Raw genomic sequence first — 27,500 nt, 5'->3', positions numbered from 1 at the left:
GAAATCTGAGAAGAGTCCATTAAGTAAGCATTGGACAAACCTGTATTTCTAACTGTTGCACCACCTGCATCTGCACTCGACACTGGGCAGTGCTTCGGTCATCCAATGCGTGTTCATTGTTAAGGTGCCTAAACAAACACAAAACAAAAAGGAATGTTAAGTCATGTCTATCTCAGTGGTACACATAAAAAACACTACACTGAAGTTGTATGCTTCTCTGCAGTGGGAAAATAGAATGTAGTGAAACCAGGAAAAAGCCAAATGTTTACATCCATAAAAAAGTTAAATATGCTTATGTATTTAGTGAAAAGTATTTATGTAATTAAAGCAACTCTTCAAATGGTGTAAAATGTAATTGTCTCTCAGCTTATCTGTTATTACATAAAATATTTCCCAGACCATTTAAAGAGTTTTAGTAGAAATCACATTCTTACGCCTTTTTTTTTTTAAAAAAAGAGTACCTGACAAATACATGAACCAAAAGTAATTCTGAAGAGAACAAAGGTGATTTTCTATTTCATTTCTATTAAAAACAGTTGCTATTCTTGTTACGTATTTTAGTGAGCAATGTCTTATTTTACAAGAATGTGGTATTAATTAGGTGAAGATCACAAATCCCATGGAAACATCAATATTTAGGAAGAATGATGATTTGCTGCTACTAATAAATAAACTGCATTGAAGATTCTGATAATCAAAATCATAAGATTGATGCTTTGTATCCAGTGTCCTAATTGAGGAGACATCTAGCCTATACTTAAACAAAAATCGTGGAAGGTAAGTCATTCTAATGATCTTACTCTAATCTTGAATATGTATTAGGCTGTTATTATTATAGTGATATAGTGTTTAAAGAGATCTCTTTAGTGATTATGTTAATACACCAAAAGTAATTTAGTAGAGCAGCATCTCCAATGAACATGAAAATATTCAATAATATGTATTTTGCAATAAATAATGTCTTTGATGCCTCTCCAAATTAAAAAAGTAATCTTCAAGTAATTCAATATCCTTTGGTGTGCCTATTTCACCAATGGACAAACTAAGGCAGCAATTTAAGAGATGTTCTCATCAACACATATAAGTGAAATGGCATATTGAGCAAAATATTCACAAAGCTGAATAAGAATTTATATATTTACCCATGTGGGTTCAGGTATCATTTAGAATGGTATAATAGTCTAAAAAGTTTATTATAGCCCTCAGTATAGTGAATTCAACAAATGTTTTTGTACCCATTCAAATTATTTACATATATTTCTTGAAGTTAATAATGAAACAAAAAAATATAGACAGACATGTGAAACATATGAAAAATAATTAAAATGATGTTGCTGAGAAAACTAATTTGTAAACAGGTAGGTTTATCTGTTAGATCTAGGTTATGCAATCAGAAACCTTTGTTCTGCTCTGCCTCATTCCTTGATAAATTAAACCAGTTTGTTTTAATCCTTCCTCACTGATCATAACAACAAAACCTCCATGTATCTTGGCACAATGTCAGTCTTGGTTGAAGAGAAACTGTGGACTAAAATAGCTAGGTGGATAAGGTCATGCTGGAGGAGTGTGGCTAGAGTTCAGGAGAGGCACTTCCACTATCCCTGTCTGCTGTAAGCTCTGCTGTGAACCTAACTGTAACAAGGACTAGAATTCACTCATGCTCTCTGGAAGGAAGGCACAGAATGCTAGAGTAAACCAGAGGTTAGCTTATGGTGTAAAGTGTCACCAATTCCTAATTAATAAGACAACATTTTTCTATCAGCATAATACAATAGTCTATGTATTCTTACGGCTTAATATTGCTGTGTTTTTTAAAGATTTTCTTTCACTGTAAGCTTGTGGGTAACACAAACATATTTATCTCACATCCGTGTAAATGATGCATCTTTTTAAAACTGCTTTGGCTGTACACAAAGACTAGGGTGTAAATGGGGCAAGAAAGATAAGCAGAATACACAGTTTCACAAGAAAAGGTAGATTTAGTATATTTATTTTTGTATGAAATCACTGTTTAAAAAAATTTTTATACTTGTTTACTTCTTAGAGATAATCATTATCTTATATCTAAAGAACTAAAAAAAAAGTACAAAATGTTTGCATTATATACTTGGGTCTTAGAGACCTATTCAATTTATCTATGCAGCTTTTATTAGAATAGAGACTGTAGACTACAATAATAGTCAATGAGGTTTTGTCTTGATTGAATTTTTCAGTGGAACACAAAAGAACCTTGCCATTAAAATAGTCCTTTATTCTCCTGTATGAAGGCGAAAGGTTTTTAAAGTGTTGTGATGTTCAGTAATGAGCCTCTATCTAAATTATCATTGGTGACAAACTCACAAAGCACTTTTCGAGGACACATAGTTATGAAATGCCAGAGCTGCCACTTTCTTTCCTGTAATTATAGGCTAGCTTGCAGCCCTTCAATGATCATTTATAGAACAGCCTCCAGTGGATTACTGAGAACTTGAAAAACACATACATACCTCTGCCACATCTCCCTTCTCCTTTCCTCGCTATTGTTTACCAGTGATATGTAAAATAATAGTGCCTATTCATTCCCCCTACTTAATTATGCCAATCAAAGTACAGAAATAGTGTCAGATATAAATACAATGCAATAAGACTAAATAAATAGGCTAAGTATTAACATTAAATTATGAATTTATGTATTTATGACTATTTTGTGCCCAAATTATTCTCTTTTATGTTTTTATAACTATCTCAGGTACTACATATTGCTGTTCAAAAATTCTCTATGATTTATAAATCAAGAATGAGATAATACTGAAAAATGAGAGGATTGGTGGATTTTCTCAGTCAGTGCCTAATTGCTGTTTCAAAATGCATATGCAAAGGGACATTTCATTAATCATTTAATCATGTCCCTTGCAGGAAGTTGGAACTAATGTTGCAAATACCCTTTTCATATGAATGCCCCATAATACTATTTTATGCATTTGATATATTGCCTATGTCATAAATTATGGCTGCTTCAAAAGGACCAAGTGGGGTTGTTATCCCTGAAGATGCTTGTTACAAAACCTTTATTAAGTTTCTTTTTTTACTTATTGCTAGTTCTATTTCACAGCTTCATACTAGCCAACAATAATACTCTTTCTGATGGCAAAGGTCTGTAAATTACCCATGCAATCACTAACACCATTTCACAGGCCTGTTCTACTTCTACTGGTCTGCTAACAAGGCGATTACACACAAATTACTGAATGCCTATGAAATATTTAAATGCATTCTACTCTACTATGCATTAATAAGAGCAAAGCAAGCTCTGGAATTCTGGTTAGCTCCAGTCCCTAATGTCCCCTAATGAGCCTCTTACCGAGACTGCAGTTCAAACAGAGAGGTGATGAAAAAATGCAAAGGGTGCCTTCAGAAAGGCAGCACTGAACAAACATTGTGTGAGCCAGTTCTAATTTATGGGTCACTTTATAGGTATATTGATTTTTGTTTTCAAAATGGAATAAATGATGTGGTCGACTGACGTTCTTTCAAAACCGCATTGAATCGGTGTGCTAGGTAGGTAGTGGGAACTTGAAAAAAACATAAATAGGCAGTCGAATTCTTTCTAAAAACAATTAAACAAGCATTTCAGGAAGACAAAAAGTAGGAAAGGATCCTTCCAATTTATTTAATGCACAATTCTCTTTAACAAAGCTTTTATGGTTATAAATGCACGTGGTAACTTCAATTATATACACTCCAGATTAGTGATTCAGTTTTAGCCTCTAGATTTTTCAAATTCATTTAAAGTTATAACATTTTATAAGCTAAAAAGGGATCAGATTTAAATCCAAGTATGTCAGAGACTGTTTTAACAAAATGTTTCACTTGCATATCACTGGTGTTTGATTTATTTTGCATCAAGCTTTTTATGTTTAAACACTGACAGGAGTTTAAATACAAAATGTTAGCTGTCACTATTCATTTAGCTGATTATGTGAGATGCCTTAGTTTTGAGAGATGGGGGCACTGTCACCAAAAGAAACAACATTCTGACAAGTTCAAAGAATGCCTTCTTGAGGTCATAATTTTGTAGCCATGCTGCCTAGTCAAAGACAAAGAAATAGACAATACACACTAAGTAAGAGCATAATTTTTAGAGTAGATGGCTGCGATAAAAAAGATAACCAATTTCCATTAAATAAATGATTCTGTTTCCACGATGTTTTCTGCTATCCTTTAAGCATCAAGCCTTAAAAATTTAGCCTGTAATCAACTTAATTCATTTATGTCTATCAACTAATTAATCTTTAATATACTGATGTTTTTATGGGCGCCAACCATTCTGCCTTTCTTGAAGGAGAGTATTTCCACCTTTGTATCTCGGACCATGTCTTGTGTGCTGGCATCTGCACATGCAGGTTCAAGAACACTTGTCTGCTAAATGGAATGTTATATTGTAAACCTTTTGGCTTAAGCACTAAAAGTCAATCCATCTATATTCAACCTGACTTAGTTCCAATGGAATAATTAATTTTGCAGACAAACTACTCTAAAGTTTTGTCAGATGTTATTACACTTTGACATTTATAAGACAGTAATGAAGAACTGGTATTAAATGCTTTTAATGATCTAGTGAGATTCTCAATTAGTGGTCAGAAAAATAGTTGGCTTCTGTCAACACCTACTCTACAGTAGAACTCAAAAATTGTCCTAAACATTTTTTTACCTTGTACTTCCTTCTTAGTCTTGTATTTTTTCCTTTCATCTTGGTGATATAAACCCAGTTTCTATCTTAGTCTTAATTTTTTTAATCTGATAGAAAATAATACCTCAATTGAATGTTAAAGTAAGAGTAAGAACATACAATATATAAATATATAATACATAAGACTATATATATATGTGTATATATGTATATATATACATATATATATGTTATACATAAACAATTGTCCTATAGTGACTTTTCATCTTCCTGGGCAAAAATAGAGGGATTCTTCCAGTTGGTTTTGGGATGTAATGTGAGAAAAATAATTTGGGACTCAATATATTTTCTAATATTCTTTATTATTTAACATATGCAGGCTAAGTAGTAATAATGTATGGTTTCCTTTTATTTTAAACCATTGTGTAAGTTATATAATACCAAATTAAAGCTGAAACTGTAAAATTTCTTTCTAATGCTAAAGAACTAAAAGTGCCACAATAATATTTTCTGAAAAAACTTTTATAGTAAACACCTGATATAAAATTCTGGGAGAATGAATAAATAAGAAAGTAAGAACTAAAAACTTTCCACAGCTTTTAGACTTCTCTGTCATTTTTTTTCTTCCAACCCTTCAATTTTCTCTAGTATTACAAAGGCAAAGCAGTCTTCTTTCTGAGAAAATTTGTATAAGTGGTGATGTCATTTAATTTCCCACACAGATGCTAAATAAACTTTTTTACTGAATAACTGAAATTGATTCATTTAATAAAATATTTTATTAAATTTTTCACACATTTTAAAGAAGACAATACCAGTAATGGAAAATATGTCTAATTAATATTTCATTTCAGTATAGTATCCTGACATTAGCTCTATTAACAGAATTTATCACAGATTTTGCGTCAGAGGAGAATCAAATCATATCAAAACAAAAATGGACTAAAAATAAAGGCCTTTAAATCTACTGTCATTAGTTCTGTCATCCCTATAAAGTTAATGGGTTGGAAAAATGGTCAGTCTTTGGAACCAAAGTTGATATTTAATTAAAAGGAAATGCTTTTTTAATTGTAATTTCTTCAGTTTTTAAAAAACACTGGCATGAATAGGAAAAAGGACTCTAGAGGGTAAAACGACGGTTCAGATTCATCTGCTTGCTAGTAACAAAACAATAAATATTTGAATAAATAAAAATGCTCCTTTCCTTGTGTTATAAATGAATCATACTGAAAGAAAGACAGATATTTTTCCCTAAAGATTTATTCTGAATTTCATCAGAAAGAACAATTTGGAGCAATAAAATTCATGGTGAGTGGGCTAGTTCAATGGCTAAAGTTACCATTCTTAAAAGACAGTGACAACAGTCCTCTAAACCCAATGACAAGAAATAATATAATATATTGAGAAGGACTAATATATCAAAATGAAGAAATATGATATTAGTTGTTATAATAAATAATATTCCTATATTCTGTCTTTGTTTTAACAATTTTTTTTAGAGAGGAAAACTTTAGCAAAGTTACCTAACATTTTTAAATATTCTCTTTGCTTAGAACAGCATAATCAGTTTCATATCCAGTGAAATGGCAGTTTACAACTGTTTTGGTAAAACAAAGTGCAAATTTTTATTTAAGGCCATTTACAAAGAGCCATAGTGGTATATGAAGCAAATTTTCTCTTAATTGGTTACAAGATACGATATATGGTTAAAAAAATTTTGTGGAAGTCTTACTGTAATTCAGTTATAAAGTTATTATGATGCCAAATACTTGTGCCTTGTTGTTAAAGTGCTTTTGCTCTATACCCTGTAGTCAGTCTTCCATTTGTAAACACATCTTTTTGATGTTTCTGCCAACATCCTGGCAACAAAGCAGTGCAATTTCAAATGAGCTAATTAACTTAATTGTTGATGAAGCATGAAACAGTTCATTCACCCTGTTAGCTGCACCATGACAACATAAGAGTCTCAGCCTGTGAAGTTACTCATCTCCACAGACCTGTTTGTAACTCTCTGTTTCGATTTCTTGTATACCAGAATTGGGCATGGAAAATGCTTCATGAAAGATGGATATTCTCACTTGAATAAGAATCTTTTAAGAATTCTTTAAAATAAAATATCATTATATGAGAAAATTAAAGATACACAAAGTTTTGATTTTAAGCTAGAGAAGCCATTTATTACACAAACATATAACCATGTCTGTTTACATTTCTAAGGGCAAAAGTAACAACGTGAATAGAATGTAGTTATTTCTTTAAATTTTAGCCACTATTAACTCATTTTTTAAATTCTTTTCGGTAAATGCATATATTAAATATCATTATTTATGGTAAGGAATACAAAATCTGCAATTAGAAAAATAAACCTGTAAAATATGTTTGTTTAAATTATATATTTTATGACTACTCACATAATATTACTTTGAAAGTTGAAATTTAAGAAAATTCTATCTTATAAACATGTCTCCCAATGAATAATGACATATTATTGTAGGCTAATATTTTTTATTCATTCCAAAATCTTTATTGAATGATTTTTAAAATATTTTCCTGAAAAGATGAAGATGATGTGTTAACCTTCTTAGCCTGACTTTACTAATCCACTTGTTGGAACACACGGAAATCTTAAAGTATGTTTTATTTTCCTTCTTCATTTTTTGTTTATTTACAACAATGCACCTAAAACTCCCATATAATCCAACCCTCCCCCTTGAAAAGGTAAAAAAACCTACTTTAAAAACTGTCCAAAATCTTCACAAATGCTTTCACAGCCTGGCCATTTGCAAACTCCATGGCCATAGAGAGTGTGAGAGGCCCCAGTCTCCTCATGTGACGAGCTATAGCAAAAGAACACGACGTCAGATACATCTCAAAAAGCCATAATCGTTGCAGGCTGCTAGCGCCTGTCAGGTTACGATCAGTGACAAACAGGTCAAAACAGGTCAATTCAGCTCAGAGCAGTCAGAAAAATTTAATCGTTCTATTGAATAGTTCAACTGCCAAGGCTAGATGATGTTCCAATTAGAGGAGAAATAGAGCCAAAGATGACTGTTAATAAAGGATGAAAAACTTAGAGGACTGTATAATACCATATGCTAATCCTGCCATATGACCTTGATGTAACATTTTGCCTCTAAATAAAAAATATATATTCATATGTGGTCAAGTGAAAAGAAAATGGTATTTTTAAGAAAATAATAGGACCATAAGATTTTTGAAATGCTCTTTTTAAAGAAGAGATGGAACTTTAGGATCATTTAAATGTTTAATATTTATGTGTGAATCATATATTTCTACTAGTTACAGTTGATTAAAAAAATTCTACTTTGAAACAATATTCATTAACTATATTCTTATATAATTATTGAAGACTTGGAGATAAGTGAGTATTATGTCAGAGAGATCCTGCAGAAATCAACCCAGTTCTGAAATATAGTATAATCATCAAATTAATCTCAATTAAAACAACAGTGTGAAAACATTTAAAAGCATGCCATTTCATAATAAAAGCTAACAAGAAAAATTTTCTGTAATACTCAAATGAAGGCTAGAAACATCACCAAATTATAGTGTTCTGTTTTAAACTGTACTTAATTAAATATGTTTCTCTGAAAAATATTTGTTTATGACAAAGAATTTGTTGCACCAAGGTAGATATTCATATTACATAATAGAACAGTATCAATCCACTACACTTACATATGAAGTTTAGAGCTAAATATAATATAAACCTAAGCCACTCTCTTAAGAAATTTTATGCTTACATTTCATCTTTTAAAAAGAGATATTTTTTATATTGAGCAGTATTTTAGTTTATATAGTCTATGAAAATTACTTTAAAAGACTTGATTAGATAGCAATATGTCTAAATAAATGGAACTTAATGGACAAAAGTAAATGGGTGTTCCTTTTACAATGGCAGTTTTTACACAACTAAAATAAAATAGTAAGTTAAAAAGTATGTAACATAATTCATTTCATGTTGCTAACTGAAGCCAAATAATTTTTCTGTAAGAATTTTTAGTCAAATTTATTCAGAAAATTACCAATGTCAGTTTATTTTTCTGTACTTACAAATTCCATCATGCCACAATAAAAAAGGCAAACCAGATTTTCTATCTTCTGGTTTATTTTGCCTTTGTTTATATATTTATGTACACCTATTTTCTGATTTCTAACCTTCTGTTTGAAACATATTAAGGGTTACATGTATGCATCTTTAATTATTTGGAATTACAGAACTGATTTTTAACTTGAAAAACGGTAAAATGTTCTTATTGAAAATAGGTTAATCATAACATCTTAGTCAGAAAAATACAGTGATACAATCATTCCTTACGTGCTTATGAAAAAATAAAAATCTTCAGGTAAACTCCCAACTATATCTATCAAACTGCTAGTGTTTGAACCTTTATTTTTAATAATAAAAAAGAATATATAAGACAAATAATACAAAGATTGCTTTTAATCTGTTGTTCTACATATTTCATCCTTGTTCACTACAAGTTGTTTTCAGTTTTATCAATGGTAAGAATAAAACCTGGTGATAGATAAATATAGAATAAAGCTCATGAGATTTACCTGTCTCGCCTTGCATTTAAAACTGAAGACTGTCCATTCACTATGGAATGATGAGTTATTGGTGGTGATGCTTTGGAAGTGGTGGAGGAGGTAGTCGAGGAGGAATTGTTAGTAGTGAGGTCCAGCCCTCCATGTTTAATGCCATTGTCTTCCATATTGTGAACTCCAGTCACTTCTTTCCATAACTGCTGAATCTCAGCAGGACTTAAGCCAGCTATAAAAATGAAAGAAGGTCCCACTAAAATAACAAGGTAAAGTTCATATAACAAGCCTAGTGTTATTAATGGATTCATACCAACAACAAAAGTCATGTTACTAACATTAATTAACATACAATAAAAATCACTTTTATGCCGTCAGCATCATAGCTTTTCTCTTGAATAACTGCTTATTTGCTAAAGACTATCAATTTGAAAATAGTACTGGGAATAATAGTATTGGGAATAATATCAAGGATTAATAGGAAAAAACCCCTGCAAGTTCTATTTGAAAACTGAACTATTCAATTTTTAACAGTAGCTTTTATTTATTGTTAGTATTAAGTTTTGTTTTTAATCAGTGAGGAACTGAAAGAGAAATGGATATCAAAAATTGCACATCAAAAGAAATGAAAAAAATGTAAGGAGGAAAACAAAAATGTCAGGGAAAATAGTGAACACAACTCAAAAAGAAAAAGAGATTTGACAATTATCTGGTTATTTTGATCTTTCTCAGAGAGGCAAACTAAATAATTGAATTTAACTTCCTCAAATTCCTGAATAAACCAATATGCTTTCCTACATTGATCACTTAAGGAGAGAATATCTAAAACTCTCCTTCATTTATGACTGAGAGAATAAATCAACTACTCATTTTAAACAATTTCTGGTTCAGATTATATAAATTTACTTGATTTATACAACAATAGAAAAGTCAGGCATATTACTTTAGTTTTTAACTATAATTTTGAAATAAGACATTGAGAGACTATTGTTTATAATATTAGACTTACCAAATAGTACTTATATGTGCCAAGTACTCTGTACATTCTTTACATACTTTATGTTCTTTAATCCTCACTACCAACTACTAGAGTTGGTGTTTTCAGTTTAACCAATTTATAGGTAAAGAAACAAAGGGAGAGAGAGTTTCAAAAAATGTGTATATGTTCACAAAGCTTATACATGCTAAAGTTGTCCTTTAAATCCAGGCAGCCTGACTTGAGTACCTTTGCTCTTAAAATACTATATTAAGAAAATATTAAAACTACTGAATTAAGACATATAAGGGAAAATGAAGCTATAATTATAATTACTATCATTTGTTGAGCATTTACTATATTCTGGTGCTTTACAGTCATAATCTTGGTTAACCTCACTTGAGGTTAGGAATCTTGTATATTTTACAGAAGAGATTTATTTAACCTCAGTTAACTTCACTTGAGGTTAGGAATCATTATAGTTTATAAGGAGGCTCAGAAAGATTAAATATGTTGCCCCAAATCACTCAATTTATAACCAGTGGACAGAATTCAAACCAAATGCCCTGTGGCTCCAAAATCTTCGTTCCTTACTGCTATGTGCATTTACAACATCTAATAGAAATATGGAAGTGCTACTCAAACTACCCCTCCCCAAGCCAGCCATACATCTACGTCAGATGCTATAGTAATGTTGATCAGTCAATATAGGGTAGGGCTTGTTGGAACAGGCAGCAGGGAAAGGGCAAGATAACAAAGTATGATGTTCACCCCCAACCCTGCAAGTGGAAAAATCACTGGTCTAGACAGAGTGGTAAGTAGCCAATAGCAACAGAAAAATTCTCACTGTTTCAAACATATTTTTGGTCAAATTATTCATCACAGTAACCTTAAACTGCTGTGCCTATCACAATTTCACACAGGTAGTTTTACTGAAAGCTATCATTTCAGTGAGTCTGGCTCCTCAAGATTTTAAGACACAGCCTGAGACTAAAGGAAAGACAGCAAAATTCAGGTTTCCAAGTTCTTTAAAGCTATTTTTTTTCTATAAAAAAGAGTAGCTTTATAAAGAATTATCTGTTACATAGGAAACCATTTTTATATAAAGATCAATTATTGCTTTAATTATAGCTTTAACCTAGAATTCTGAAATTTTCTGACTATAGTTTTTGATTACTTGTGAGTATATGTTAGATATCCAAAGAGCAAAACTCCATCAGCCAATCCTTTTACTTGATGGCATCATATTTTCTGCTCAGAACTCTCTCCATTTCACTTGCTGCCTCTCTGCTCTATTGCCACCTCCTGCCTGGGCCACAGCTAAAGCTTTCAAACTCTCTTCCTGCTATTATCTGGCCTTGAATATATGGATTTGCTGTTCATATAGCAGCCAAAAATTCTCTCTTTAAATGTAAATTAGGTCATGTCTCTGCTTTCCAGGCAAAGCCTCCAAAGGCTTTTGAAAACACTTAGAAGTAAACAAAACAGGAAAAAACAACAAACAAACAAAAATAACCCCTACCATGGACTTTGAGGTGCTACTTTATTATCTGGCTCTTACCTGTTTCTCTGATCTCATCTATTGCCCTCTCTTGACATTCATCCTGTTATACCACTAGCCTTCTGCTGCTTCTTGAATGCAACAAACATTTGCTCCCTTTCCAGCCTTTGCTCTGGTTTGTTCCCACAGTTTAGGCTACTCTGGTGTCTAGTCTTCCCATGGCTTCCTCCTTCCCTTCACTTAGGTGGTTCAAAGGTCACCTCCTCTGAGAAGTCTTTGATCACACTATCAACCACGGCCCCTCTCCACCCTGCCTTCTAGCATTCCTTACTTAACTCCTTACCCTATTTTGTTTTTCTTTTCTTTTTTGAGACAGAGTCTCGCTCTGTTGCCCGGGCTAGAGTGAGTGCCATGGCGTCAGCCTAGCTCACAGCAACCTCAAACTCCTGGGCTTAAGCGATCCTACTGCCTCAGCCTCCCGAGTAGCTGGGACTACAGGCATGTGCCACCATGCTCGGCTAATTTTTCTGTATATATGTTTAGCTGTCCATATAATTTCTTTCCATTTTTAGTAGAGACGGGGTCTCGCTCCTGCTCAGGCTGGTCTCGAACTCCTGACCGTGAGCAATCCACCCGCCTCGGCCTCCCAGAGTGCTAGGATTACAGGCGTGAGCCACCGCGACCAGCCCCTATTTTGTTTTTCTTTAGAGAATTTATCAGTTTCTGATACCATTTTATCTATCTATCTATCTACTTCTTGTTATCACCAGTCTGCCTCCACTACAATTTAAGGTTTATAAGAGTAGGGATTTCTTATTTTACTGGTATATCTCCAGTGCCTTGAACAGTGTCTGACATGTACTCAATAAATATTTGTTGATTTCATTGATTATAGTAGAGTCTTACAGTTCTCAAAGACAAGTTGGTTCTCACATGGAAGTTTTATGACTCTTACAGGGTAAACTATTTATGAGCATTGTTACCATATAAGACCAATGTCTAAAGAATTATAAATGGTACCAGTTGCTTCTAACATAGACGGAATGGCTATAACATTTTAGATCTCATCTAAAGGCTCAGATGTTTCTAGTGACTATTCCAGTAAATGATATTATTAATAACTTACTTTGGGATTTTATTAGTTAGTCTCAGTATTCACTTACAAAAGCAGATTTGTATGATACCATTCATTTGTAATGAAACTTAGTGATCTAACCATGCTATTGCAATGATAACAAATGCTCTAGGCACTTAGTAGTAGGCCCTCAATAAAGATCTGATAAATAAATAACCTGTTCAAATAATCCAAATAATGTTTCTTAATTAAAAGCATGAGCAAATTGTTTTTAAATATTACAGATAAGGGGTAGAGAATTAAAGAGGTCAAAAAGAGATTTCTTTTAGCAGCTGTGGTTCCCATAAGTATCTGCATATTAGAATTACCTGGGGATATTTTAAAACCTCTAATGTCCTGACCACAACCCAGACCAATAAAACCACACTTGTGGATACAGGCACATGTAGTTTTTGAAACTTCGCAGGTGATTCCAATGTGCAGATAATTTGGGGGGGTAATTTTAAAAAGAAAACTACTACTTTGTTCTTGGGTAATTGCTCAGCTCTTTTCTATAGATGCAAAACTATAAATATAAAACAACTAGCCAATCAATTTGGTACAACTTTAAAAGTTTATGAGTTTTGAAGGCTTGATGGTTTGCAAAAATTAATTTAGGTTATTTTTCAGGCAGCAATATAACAAGTTCATTATTCCTTAAACGGTGTTCTATGTAACAGGAGTCTTCTAAACGCTGCTAACCTGAGAGGTTTGTGGTCTCTATCTCGGAGGCTCATTATTCATGTAAAACAGTTCTGAGATGTCTGTCTAGTAACAAAGAAAACTTGAATCTTTTTTAACTCAGTGTTTTTCAGATATATTGGAGAAAGAAAACCCCAACAACCTCTTTTTACGATTACACAAATTCACATCAGATTTAAATACCAAGTATAGGCTTAGGATTCACCAACTGATCTCCAGCCCATAACCCTCTTTAAAAAACTACAATCTTTCTATATGATATTTCCATGTAATCTTATCAAGTTTCTCAAACCTCACGTGTTCAAACTAAGTTCCTGTTTATAGAGCTCCTTCACCCAGCCCCAATTGACTCCTCTTGTAGTTTTTTTAATCTCTGTTTTATTTAACCAATGCTTATATGGTGCCTCATGCCAGGCATTGTTCTAAGTACTTCACACATGATAACTAATCTAACACCCCAAACCATTATTATTATTACTGCTATTACTAGCCTCATTTTAGAGATGAGGACACTAAGGCACAGAAAAGTTAAGTGACTTGCTCTGGAGCTAGTCACTGCAGCGCTCCCTCACATTTTCAGGTCATTACTCACACGTCACCTTCTCCAGGACTCCTTCCCCGGGCCAGCCTGTCTAAAAGTTCAACTTCTGCCATTTCCTATTGTTGCTTCATTTTTTCCTATCCTTATCTTTATTTTTCTCCTTAGCACTCACTATTACGTATTTTACTTAACTTATTTATTGTTTGTCTTCTACCCTAAAATGTATGTTTGATGACGGTAGGGATTTTTGTTTGTTTTCTTTATTGCTACATCCCCAGTGTCTATGAAGAGGGCCTGCAGTCAGTGCAAGCTCAAAGAATATTACTTAACAGAGTTTTTAAGTTTGGCCAGAACCCTAGTGTACTGGCAAACAGTCTGGAAATCAGTGAACTACACCATTACAGGTTAAGAGTCAACTTTTATCTTACGTGCAGATTATTCAGTTTCTCCTAATAACTTATTTCAAAGATATATGTATTACGAGTGCCAAAAAATTTTATAATTATGTAATTTTTAAATTCCATGACTAAAAAATATTGAGAAGCCCCATTCTACTTTTGGATAACTTGGGCTTATGCTTATTCACTGCCAGTATATAAGCATTAAAAGGTTTGTTTGATAAGAGCTGAGGGAAGGAAAGGGTAAATCCATAATCAAATTGCATATTCTACCACAGATAAGGCAATTTAATAACAATTCTTTAATCCTGCATTCGGAGTTTGTGGAGTAACCACAAGGTGCCAAACACTGTGCTAAGAATTAATTAATTAATTAAAATTTGATAATACATTTGATAATACATCTGGATTATACATTCTTAGGGCATACAAGGTTTAAAACTTTCAATGGTTTCACTTATTAGTAAAAACCACATTAACAGCTTTTTCACACTCAGAAAAAAGAAGACTCTTTCAATGTCCTTTTTCTATGCTAGTAATTAACTTTTTAATGTTAAATAATTTTTATATAATAAGATGCAAAGTATGTCTACCATGAATTTTAAAAACTTATTTAATGGTATTCTGCTTATTTGCTAGTTACTTATAATTAAAAGTAGTAACAGTGAATTTTGGCAGAAGTATTTGTATCATGTCTATTTTGTTACACCAAATTGATGTTTAATACTTGAATTTGAATTATTAAGATATTATCATGTACTTTTCACTTTTCATCTATTTGAAAAAGTAGTATACACACATGGCCAGAATAATTGAACCACAGAGAATGGTAAAGTAAATTTCCCTACCATCCCTAATCTCTGGGTCCCAGTTCTCTTCTCCAGAAGAAAGTCCAGTTTCTAGAGTATCCTTCAGAGATCTCTGTATTCATTTATAATTTATCAGACCTAACATACTGATTTATATTTGACTAGAGGCCTACCAGCACCTACAGATACAATGCCGATCTTTAACATGCATGTCTAATGAGAGGTGTATCAAATACACATTTTGTCCAAATACCAAATTACAGGGAGTAAAAATAGGTAGTTGAATGACACTGAGACCAAAGATATTAATAAATATCTCCACCAAAAAGGAGACTTCTGGGATATGGGGATATAAATGATATGTCCCATTATGACTTTATTACTACATTTTTTAGAGGCTGAATTTTTAAAGTTTGATATTCTATTACAAAAACAATAGTTTTTTTGTTTTCCTCACCCTGATATTTTAATGTGGCAAAGTTTGACATTTTGCTTTTGAGTCTTCCTCTCAAAATATAAAGAATTGCCAAATATAACTTTTTAAAAAGACTCATGAACTATATGTAATTAAATCCATTTTACTGTTATACATGCTATTTCACAAAACAATTCTACAATGAGATTTTGATATAATTTAATCTCAATCTTTCTATCTTATTTACATTTTCTCAAAAACTAACTCAACACATTCAATTTTTCCCTGTATCTAATTACTCACAAGTTAGTTTTTATACATAAAATTAATAGCATCCACAGGTAGCACTGCAGAGTTTTACTCTTGCAGTAATAAATGTACATTTAAATTTCATGTCACTGATGGAGATTTAGCATATAAAGTCCCAAAGGAGTTTTTTCCTCCAAGTTTCAAATCCAAAACTTTCTGGTATTTGAAAAGGAATACTGTGATGGTAATAATAATTCCGCTTGACATGCATTGTTCATATTGCTGGTGCTGTTACTATGATTATATATAATAGTAATCTATGTAAGCAAATGATCACCAATTAAGCAAAAGATCCAGAATGTCAGAAGTAGGCATATGGCTACTTAGACTTCCATAACCGAGAATGAAATCCAAGCCAAATAGATGATTTTGCCTGAAAACTGAGGCCAAAGATTATCTTCAGCATATTCCTAACTCAGCCTAAAGGGCATTATTATATTTTATTTCATCATATGTCATTTTCTTTACTACTCAACAGTTTTCTGATTCCAAGCTCATTTAGTTCTACAAGCTTATCCGTTCAAAAGAATGCCATCTGGAATCTAGCATTCCCTGTTTGGTCTTTTGGATTGATAATAAAAATCTTATATTTTAAATAACTTATAAATTCAAAAATATGTAAATATTTGGAGTGAAATAAAATTATCACCACATATATGTTAGTCCATACAGTCATAGTAAACCTGTGCATATATTGTATATTGGGATACACACAACCTTTTATCTGATGTTAAAAACATATCAAAGTTTAAAGTGAATGTATAATTTCCTATTTCCTAACGAGAGATAATGATATTAGGTGATTAAGATATGTCACTAAATTTAATTGTTAGTTGATACACAAACTATACTATCTACACAGTAAATGGATTTATAATCAAAATCAGTATATTATTTGAAATTGAACTACAAAATCCATCCTTTTTTGACTTCTGTGTATACTTCCTGTCACTCTATATGCAAACTATACACATATGTAGAGATGGTAACTTAATTGCCTATTTTATATTAAAATCCAATATTATAGTAATATTAATGACTTTAAATACTTAATATTTTTTAAATAATTTTGTTAAGATGATAAAATACATTACATAACTTTAGGAAAAAAGTTTGTAAATGTGCTACTTTACAAAAATTATTATAATTTTGTTACTTCTGATTTTTTTTTTGGAGATGGAGGTCTCACTGTGTTATTTTGATTGATATACCTTTTTTAAACATATTTTAAGGAGTTGTAACTTTAAAATTAACCTGAAGAACTTGTGTTAAATTAGGGTAATAAATAAAACATGGCTTTTTTTTTTTGAGACAGGGTCTTGCACTGTTGCCCAGGCTAGCATGCAGTGTTGCAACCATAGCTCACTGCAACCTCCAATGCCTAGGCTCAAGGGAACCTCCTGCCTCAGCCTCCTGAGTAGCTGGGACTGTCAGCATGTGCCACAATGCCTGGCTAATTTATTTATTTATATTTTGTAGAAATGAGATTTTTCTATGCTGCCCAGGCTGGTCTTAAACTCTTGGCCTAAAGTAATCCTACTACTTCAGTCTCCCAAAGTGCTAGGATTACAGGCATGACCCACTACACCCAGCCTAAATATGCAGTATTTTTAAAGACACAATAAGAACATCTTCCATCATTACACATTAATCCCACTTGGTTTTCATATGGCTATTTTTCATGGCCAATGAATCAGCAATAAAATCCTGGTGCAATGTGAACTAAAAACTGATAATAAAAATAGTCAAAATACTTGTACCTGAAATAACCAGTACTAAGGCAAAAATGATTCAGGACTCACATTGTCCAATGATTGCTTCTTTACTTTTTCCCAGTCTAGTTTTGGGATTCCAGCATAGTATGATAACATCATGTTCCTTTACTATGACTGGTGTGTCTGACACACTCTGTGTTTGACCGATGGGTCTTTGACTAATGAAACTTTTCTCATTTAATCACTCATCTAAATGGTGAGAAATACGATGATGACTCCAATTTGTGTGGTTTACATGGCACCAAAAAGAACTTTGATCAGTGAGCCAACTACATTTTTGGCTCTACATTTACTTGAAAAAATCTATTTGAGTAGATTTTTTCACCTTTATTAATGGAAACGGGTTTTAGTGATTTCATCTTTTTTTGCTTAAAATATAGATTTTCTGCTCAAACCCAGATGTTTTCAGATTTACTTTCTTTTTGTATATGTTCTCCATCCTGTGCATTTTATCTCTCATATATCTTATGGAGGGTAAAAATAGAAGAGGGAAATGATAATTCTATCAAAAGAAAGCTCGGCATGAAGACTATTGGAATGGTTATATCATAATAAATCTTATTGTTCAGAGAGATATTTTTTGCTTGTTTTAGAAGAATATACTTTAACAAATACATTTTAAATAAGTTACATTGTTTTTATATGAACACATATTAAACCCTGAAATGTTGAATGGTTTTACTAAAATAAGGTTGTAGTAGATCATGCTTTTATATTGAGCAGATTCTCATATAAGTAGATCTAAATACAGATTTCATTTAATTTTACTGAAAAAATTAATAAGATACTTATTGCATCTGTTTTAGCATAGTTTTTATCAAAGAAATCCATGTTACAATGATTTAATTTATAAACTCTTATCTTTTTTTAACTTTTAGTTCTTCATTTGTCCTCAAATTGTATTTATTTTTCCAGAGAATAATACTTTGTGAACAGAACATTCATTGCTATGATAACACTATGCTTTATTCCAATTCTCTTTAGAGTAACTCAGAAAAGTGGGTTTACTGCTTTTTCTTTTGTTGTTTAAACTTTATCTTTTTTATATCCTAGGAGTGTTTCCATCATGTGCATTACAAGATTTAAAGTCAAGTGAAAAAGAAAATCTGGGAAACATGAGCCAAGGAGACATTAATTTGATAAATAGAAAGAGAAAACATTATCACAATATTCTTGAATTTCTTCAGTTTGTCCTAGAGTAAGCAAAATGTCCAGCAAATACTACTACAATGTGATGTGACAAATATAATTAACTTGAATTAAAGTTCATTTGGATTAATGTTTGTTTCAACAAAATCCAAAAGAAAATTAGAATATCCTTTTATGAAATTTAATGATATATGACTTTTACCTGATTTGAGAATTTTAGCAAAAAGGGTTATTTGTTTACCATTATTTTTCTTTCTTTTTTTTTTACTTAGAACTCTTTCCATTTCCCAAAAGTTTAGAATAATGCATACATACAATTGCATTATCAGAGTACATCCTAAGTTTTCTTATAGAAAACCAAATAAGAATACTGTTGGGAGCTTTTTAAAACTATAATGTACAGTCCATAAATAGGCAATATTATTTTAGAGAAAATAGAAGCAATATGGTCCCATGACATAGGATGGGGTTCCACAAAGCATAATTTGGAATGTGCTCCGTAGAAATACAGAAAGCCTTTCTTTTATATGTGGAGATTTCAGCTTGAAGATTAGGAACTTTTATCTTTTTCTTAATCAGTTGTCCACCAAAACTCTTATCAGCTCACTTATGTTAAATGGAGTGCTGTCAGCCTTCCCAGTAATCCAATTCCCTGCAGATCCTCCTGTACATTCAATAGTGCTTGAATTGTGTTGCCCTTATAAATTATTTTCTGCCCATAAGACTAATAAATACACATTTAATATCCAACAAAACTCTTGAAAGCAGTTTTACTACACACTTGAAAGCAATATGTAGTAAAATTTCTGAGCCTCAAGAAAATGGGTCATGCAACTATGTTAACAATCATGTTTTAATAATAAACTTGAAGGTCATAAAAACAAAATTTCTCAAGGTATAAGGTAGACAGGCCATGAAATGGTAGAAAGTGTAAGATGTGAAATGAAGTGTGCACATCATTTTGTATGTACCTTGAGGCAGCGATTGGACAGGAAGTGCCGCCTGGCCAGGTGGAATGGAGATGAGTCCCTGACGCTGAAGGCTAAGCAGATGCTGCTGCTGCTGGAGTTGTTGCATCTGGAGAAGCTGCTGCTGGAAGACAAGCTGCTGGGCTGCCAACTGCTGCTGCTGCTGCTGCTGCTGCTGGTGTCAGAAAACCCAACCCAGTAAACAGCAGAGAACATGTCCGCACAAACAGTTCTCATTCAGAGAAATGTATACTGCTTTCATTGCCTGGCTGACTTTTTGGTCATCCCATGGTCAAAGTTCAGGGGAAGAACAGGAACAGGTTCTAGATTTTCAGTTACTTATCTTTCAAATATTAAACAGCAGCAGAACACCAAGGAACTTGCATTAAAAGAGTACGGAACAAGGTCTAGAAACAGCATGTAACAAAAATTCATTTTTTTTAAAAATCAGCTTATTGTAGATGATAATAAATTTATCTGAATCTAAAGAATAGCACTTTATAGAAACAGTCAACTTCTACAACACTCTTTTTTTCCCCAACTGAATAAGTTTGATCTGCAGAGGTCCACAAATGTGGTCTCTAGTGATCTATTAGTAAACTGGGATGTAGCCTTCATAGCACAGGCCTGTCAGCTCTCTGTCTTCCTCTCCTCTTGTTGGAATATATTAAAGGCAGAATTATGTTCAAGGTACAAAAGTGCCCTTATTATAAGGAAAAGTATAACTTCCAATTTTGCGAGGCATTACAAGACAAACCAGAGTTCTTTGGACTCGGGAGGGTATGAGATGGCAGTCACACTTCAGAGAAAGACAAGCTACTGTGGAAGACCTTTCCTTTTTAGTTTGGGGAAAAGAGAAACTTCTGATGCGCTCACTGGAAAACAGACTGCATAATGGAGCAAGTCATGTGGATTGCCCAAAGCCTCCGGAGAAATAAGGGAGCAATTTCTATTCTGTAGTTGATGGCTGTCTGAAATTCTATTCACAAATCCAAACAGAAACAAAGCCTCAGGAGGTCAAAACTGTTTCCTGTACGTTTGCATAATGGGCAGCTTGAAGACAACAGCTCTGATACCTGCTGATCAATTTAACTACTTCAACATGTTTTGTTTGTATTATGTTTATATTTGATGCAGTTTGCTGACAAGTGCAAGCTAGGCCTGAGAAGCTAGCTTGTCAGGTTGATTTATGAGCATATCAAACTGTAACTTTCTGCTCGCCACTCCAAACCTACAGTAGCAGTTCATTAATCAGGGGCCCGTGACTTTGAAATCTGTGCTCAACCAGTTTGTCCCCTAGTTTCCCCACCCCCCACAATAGGCTAAATTTGCCTGCATGTTCTCTGAGCTGCACCACTGAGAAAAATAAGGTTCCCTCACCAACTTAGATTCTCAGTGAATACAAGATAATCAGTACTTTGTCCACCACACAGCTTGCTCTTTGTACACTGTGATTCATTAGTGAACATTAGATGACAGCAGCATTGGATTGTAACTCTCAAGTCCCATGCTACAAAAAAGGACAGCCTGAGAGTTCTACTGTCACTGGTATTAAGCTCAGTAAAAATATATAATACTGCATCTTTGACAGCAAGAGACTTGTTATAGGAACATCTAAGACGACTCCTGCCTCTCAAAGCCCCTTCTCAACCTCAAACTGTATATATCAATGAGATAAGCAGATCCTACCTCTTTTACTTGCTTCCCAGGATGCTGCTGCTGTTGCTGCTGCTGTTGCTGCTGCTGCTGTTGCTGCTGCTGCTGCTGTTGCTGCTGCTGCTGCTGTTGTTGCTGCTGCTGCTGTTGCTGCTGCTGCTGTTGCTGCTGCTGCAAAAGCTGAAGATGTAACTGCTCTTGCTGTTTCTTGTAAAACTCTTGTAGTTGTTGCTGAATAAACCATTTTGACTTTAATAAATAAAGGCAAAAGTTGCATGTATTATAAATCTCCTAAACTCTTCTAGACTGGCATATGGTAGAGTATCCATTAAGATTCACCTCATAAAAACAACAAAAAAATTTATGCATTGGATTCAAAAAGACAGCTCTACATACATTTTTTTCCAAGGCAGCTCTGAAATTTTCCAATCCAGAATCCAAAATTTCCTAAACAAAAGGGTATAGAAAATCTGTATTCTAAAGGGCCAGAGCCAAATCAATACCCTAAATTATTATATCTGAAATCCTACTGGCACATAAAAATAGTTCATACTCTACCACCTGAAAGTATCAAAATTTAGCTACATAAAATCATGTTGCTCAATTCTTATTGGAAAAAGTTTAATCCAACAGATGTTCAGAACAATGTCAGATATACAAGTGGCTGGCCTGTAGTCATCATCATAGAAAATAGCAAAGTAATTAAATATATAAAAATTCAGGTAAAGCATACCTTTTTTCTATATGATATGTAAGTATATAATATAAAGTTTACTTTAGATATACTTGAGGTGCCAATAAGGTACATATTAGGAACACTATCTTTGGTATTTAAAAAAAATAAATTTCATAAATTTGTGTCTTAGCTGCCTAATTTTATTCTATAGTAAATTCTATTCTTTCAAAATGATAAGTATATTTTGACAAGGAAAATTTGAGATGCTACTTTCTCCATTTTAACAAAGTGGTCAGTTCAAACTTCATACTTATGTGGACTAAAAGGAGTGCTAAAGTGTTAGGAGTTTTAAAAGAAACAATTATCTAAGTATTTTTGCATTTTTGTTTGCAAGTCTACAAATCAAATGTACCTAAACATTTGAATCTTTAAATATTGATTTATTCTTTTCAATTTGTACCTTTCTCTGCTCTTATTCTAGGCTTTAATGAATTACAAAAAACACTAAGGAATCTAAATTTTCTTATAAGTTCTGCAATGAAAAGGTTACATTTATGTTCTAGCCTGGTGATAGGTTGTCCCTTCAAAGGGAGACTGAATTTTCAAATATGCCCATTAGACTGTCAATATTAGTGCGCACCTTCCGAGTCGTGCGAGAACACCAAAGAAGGTAACCCACATTACCTGCTGCAGCATGACTGCCTGCTGCTGCTGGAGAAGGGCTTGGAGCTGCTGAGGAGACAGGACTTGTTGCTGAAGGATCTGCTGCATTTGCTGAGGGGTGATCACCTGGGGAGTCATCATGGCCACTGACACAGGCACCTTGTAGAAAAGAGAGAAAGAGACAAAGAGAGAGAAAGAATGGTCATAACCAAGTGTCTGTTAACTGACTTCACAACTGTATGTCATCTTTTATAAATGCTTCAAGCATTGATGATCAATCATTTTATATAACGTTTCTATATTATATAATCATTTAATCATAATATTAAAGTAGCACAAAATTTAAACACTAGCTTTCCACAGGCATCAGATTTCATCAAACTCCAACTTCATGTCCCACACCTCCTATGTATTACACTAAGACCTTTGATCTTTCGCTCATATAGTTAAAAATAAACAATTACATGGCAGTGTTCTAAATAGTTCATAATTAAAAATCTCATCCATATCATAGTGCTATAAGTAAAAAGCGTTTTAAAATGACTTGAAGGAGTGATTAAATAATAAAGATAAAACAATTGGAAATAATATGCATATAAATGTTATTTAAACTAGTAAAAAGCATATATGTAGAATATACTTACAAAATGCAATTATATATGTAATGTAATACTAGAAAATACATATAGTAATAAATATTACTACATGAGAATATGTAGTAACTAATATAAGAGATGTAAATATACATATATATGCATATATATCCAGAGAAATAGCTATATAAATAGGTCCTCTGAAAGAAGGAATCATAAGCCTAGTATTCTATTTTCTTCTTTAAACATTTTCTTATTTCAAGGCAACTAAACTTATACCAGGAAGTCCAGAAATCTAGATATTACTAAAAGATTATTCATTAAATTGAAAAGAATGAAAGTATTTTGCCTAAAGTTTCATTTCCACTACTTCTTTTTTCTTTAAAGTTCTAAGAATGAAAGAGGCAAAAAAAAAAAAAAAAGAATTTGAGGACAGAAAAATATAGAGGAGAAAGAAGGAAGGAAGGAAAAATACAGAGTAATGAAAAACTAGGGAGAAAGCCCTAGAAAAAGAGAGAAAGAATGTGAAGTAATAGAAAGAGGATGGCAAGAGAGGTGAACAGGAAAAGGTGTACAGAAGCCTGAGTTATATGCTCAGATCGGAGGCATTCACACTGAGGCATTGCTTGTACTAACCAGCATGTAATCAAACAACTTGTCAACTTGCCAAGTTTGCAACCTTTGAAATAGCAATCATTTTCTTTCCTAGAAAAAAACAATTCACTTTTACTGTAAATAAAAGCAAGTATTTATGTAAATACTGCTTTAGAACAAATTTATGGGACAATGTGTCTTTGAAAACAGAAAAAGATTAATAGACATTGTTTACAATTTATTTTAATAGTTATTTTTTTAATGCAGTTCAAACTTTTCCAGTCTGGAATTCTATGTTATAAAGGAAGGAGAAATTAATAATGAAAAAGAGGTTAGAAGCAAAAAAAAAAAAAAAAGAAATCCAAGGTGACTAATGCCTCTCTGTCAAAAAAAAAAAAAAACAGCTTCATATTTAAGATGGAAAAATAGCTGTCTTTTCTTTTCCCCATGTTGACATCTTCAGATTAATTATATCAAATTTTATAATATGAAAAAGAAACATTATGGCAGAAAGGAATTCAGTGATTCTCAAAAATATTTCTGGATTTTTTTAGAACATACTGGCATACCTATAGATTGCTGCATTTGAATTTATCATTTTAAAAGGCATTCTGAAATGTATACTGTGAAATTAATTGACCCAATGGATTTCCCAAGTGCTTTGTTGTTTAAAAAATTGATTGTCAGTTTACTTAATTGCTTATTCTTTAATAAACAAATAGACTGGTTAGATGTAGTTTGGAAAAAAATTTACCTTTCTACAAAAATGCCTTGTCTTCCAAAATCATTTAACTCATACTATTAAATATCTCCAAATGGTAAGGAATCAAACTGAAATGAAGGGACAGAGAAAGACAGATATGTCCAACTTTAAAAAGGCTGTCAATCTAGATAGATGGACAGATAGATATAGAAAAGATAGAGTTGATAGAGATTACAAATATGTATATAGATATATACATAGAAATATATACCTTCTATAAATTTGGTCATATGGTAAGAAGCTTGCCACACTTCTCTCACCTAACAGCCCTTTATTACTTTTCAGCATATATAGTGTTTTCACTTAATTATCCGTATATCTACAAGTAAAAGTACTTTATATGTAATGGTAACAAATGAACTCTGTAAGGAATGTTCTATGAATGGAGGCATGCCATAGTCTGCTACAAGAGTACAGTCAGATTTCAGCCTATACATGTAATATAACTCTAAAGTTGGTTGTTATTGTGACTAATTTTGTGTATGAGCAAATTGAAGCAAGTTTTCTACTTTCCATTTTTCAGAATTCATTATTTCCTTCACTATATGGTTTAGATGAATATTTTTACTCTTAAAATGGTTTGAGTGACTTACAATTAATAGTTATGACATAAATGTAACCACCACATCATTGTCATCCTAAATGACAATGTTCATATGTTATATTAAATGTTCATATGTATGTGACGTTTTACAAATTTTGAGCAGTTCTGGTCTTCCCTCCAGGAAACTGCCATCTAAAACTGACAATATACAGACATAAAAATATGGAGAAAGATAAGCTAACTAACACACAACTAACTGAATACTTCTATATGTACAAAATTAAAATTAAAATGCGACTCATTTTAAGTGACACATTTTCTTTATTCCTCCTTCATCACTTATGTTACTGCCCCATTGCATTTCTTTGCTACCACAAGGTACTCTACAAATTCATTGATAAACATGAATAAAGATTAACTGTGCACATATAAAAATTGAGAGATTATACTACTTATCAAATAGAAACAGACAAATCAGCATCAGATTTCTAAAAATCTATAGATAAGTTTCTGAAATACACACACCTTAGCCAGTTCAGTGTTAAGGAAATATTTTCTACTAGATATATAAGTTGATTCATGCAAATATTCTAATAACGGATCACAGTTTAGATGTACTATGGAGGGGAGGGAGAACTTACTTCGGATATTTTCTGCTGAAAAGGCAAATAAAAGTCTGGTGGCTTTACCACCAAATGAAATCAGAAGGAATAGCTAGTTTTGAATGAGCGTTTATCAGTTAAAATAGTTAAGGGTGAAGGAAGGAAATGTAGTCAACTTTGGCTGGGAGATTTCTCCTTTTTTCTCACTTGTTAGTTACTATACTGACAGATCTAAAATTCCCCCACAGTGGTGGACCAAACAGGGATTTCCATTTACCCTTATTTATTTTTTCTTTGGATGAATTAAGCACAAACTTGATGTGCTGCTCTGTGGACCAAGAAGTCCTGGTAAATTGGACATAAAGATAGGGTTATGTATTCTGAAATGAGAGAGGAAAGATTCTGAAATTGTCTTGAAATGAGTCAGTGGTAAAAATGAAAGATATTTAGGTATTCTCCTAGAATAGGTAAGTGGTGACTTAGGTATTTTTTTTAAAAAAAAATATGTGTGTTTATGTTAAAATTCTAAGGTACCTCATTGAAGGGGTCAAAAAGTTATTAGGAGACAATGCAAAGATCATGCCTCTGCTCAAATGAAGCTAAAGAGTTATTGTAGAAGTTATGAAAATGGACCAAAATTTTTGTTTGACATAAACACACTCCTTTTTTACAATCTAGTTCAGCTGGAACATTTCTGAACGGTTGGGTTTGCATATTAAGTGTGTTACTTAATTAAACATCCCAATTATGTGTGGGTGATTGGAAAGGTTCTTAGCATAGTGTCAGTCCAATTCTTTCTTCACTAAATGTGAATTGGAAAAAGCAACCATAACCTATAGATGAGATTTACAGTAAAAAAAACATTATTTTCCTGTTAACAGACTCTGCCAACTACTGGTTCACAAATCATATTTTTTGCTTAAAATTGGAAGACAAAGGAAGTTCTGACTTCTTTGCCTTGGTACTTAAAAAAAAAATGTCACTATTACAATTAACTACTGGTGTAATAAATGCAAAATAGGTTTTCATGTTACAGTATCTTCTCCCATTTTAACAGACTATTAATAGGAAAATTTTGATTGTATGTTCTTGGTAAATTTCTTCTGTTCACTTCTTTCCTATCTAAAATATCTATGCTTAGAGTTTATTTTAACATAAGAAACTACTGTATGGAACTGCCATGCTCTAAAATCAAGCCTTGATTATATATATAATGTCTATCATAACAACAGCCTTTCAAAAGCTTCCTGGTTTTATAGTATTAAAAGAACTGACAATGAATTGAGTGGTATTTGTAAGCTTTTCATCAAGTACTGAATAGAATATTTAAGGAGATCTGGGATGGACAGTGCATATTGCTATTTAATGTAATCTTTTAGCAGCAGGGAAATAGTGACAGGAACAACAGAAAGAACAGCACAGTGCAATAATAGACATTTTTTTTTAAAAAATCACGATTCATCACTACTTAGTTTCTACTATTACTTTAAGATGCTAGTTTTAATATTCATGTAATTACT

General features: G+C 32.5%; 1 protein-coding gene across 6 annotated transcripts in view; it reads right to left on the bottom strand.

The window, feature by feature from the left end:
• Positions 1-27,500, bottom strand: part of FOXP2 (forkhead box P2) — a 241,094-nt gene that overhangs the window by 37,093 nt on the left and 176,501 nt on the right. For 2 of the 6 annotated variants that reach the window (XM_069462525.1, XM_069462524.1), the window contains exons 4-10: positions 22,906-23,043; positions 21,721-21,776; positions 21,579-21,612; positions 19,877-20,049; positions 9,251-9,454; positions 7,402-7,506; positions 41-128 (exon numbers count right to left, since the gene is read on the bottom strand). In XM_069462525.1, coding sequence (XP_069318626.1) covers positions 41-128; positions 7,402-7,506; positions 9,251-9,454; positions 19,877-20,049; positions 21,579-21,612; positions 21,721-21,776; positions 22,906-23,043 — 798 coding nt within the window. Of the gene's footprint in view, positions 1-40; positions 129-7,401; positions 7,507-9,250; positions 9,465-19,876; positions 20,065-20,965; positions 20,969-21,099; positions 21,106-21,578; positions 21,777-21,941; positions 21,993-22,905; positions 23,044-27,500 lie in introns of all 6 variants that reach the window. The other 4 variants (XM_069462520.1, XM_069462522.1, XM_069462521.1 and 1 more) reach the window with 3 other exon arrangements.

The sequence above is a fragment of the Eulemur rufifrons genome, chromosome 29, assembly GCF_041146395.1.
Source record: "Eulemur rufifrons isolate Redbay chromosome 29, OSU_ERuf_1, whole genome shotgun sequence".
Taxonomy (NCBI): domain Eukaryota; kingdom Metazoa; phylum Chordata; class Mammalia; order Primates; family Lemuridae; genus Eulemur; species Eulemur rufifrons.
The sequence above is the reverse complement of the archived record's forward strand: the minus strand, read 5'-3'. Positions and strand labels throughout refer to the sequence as shown.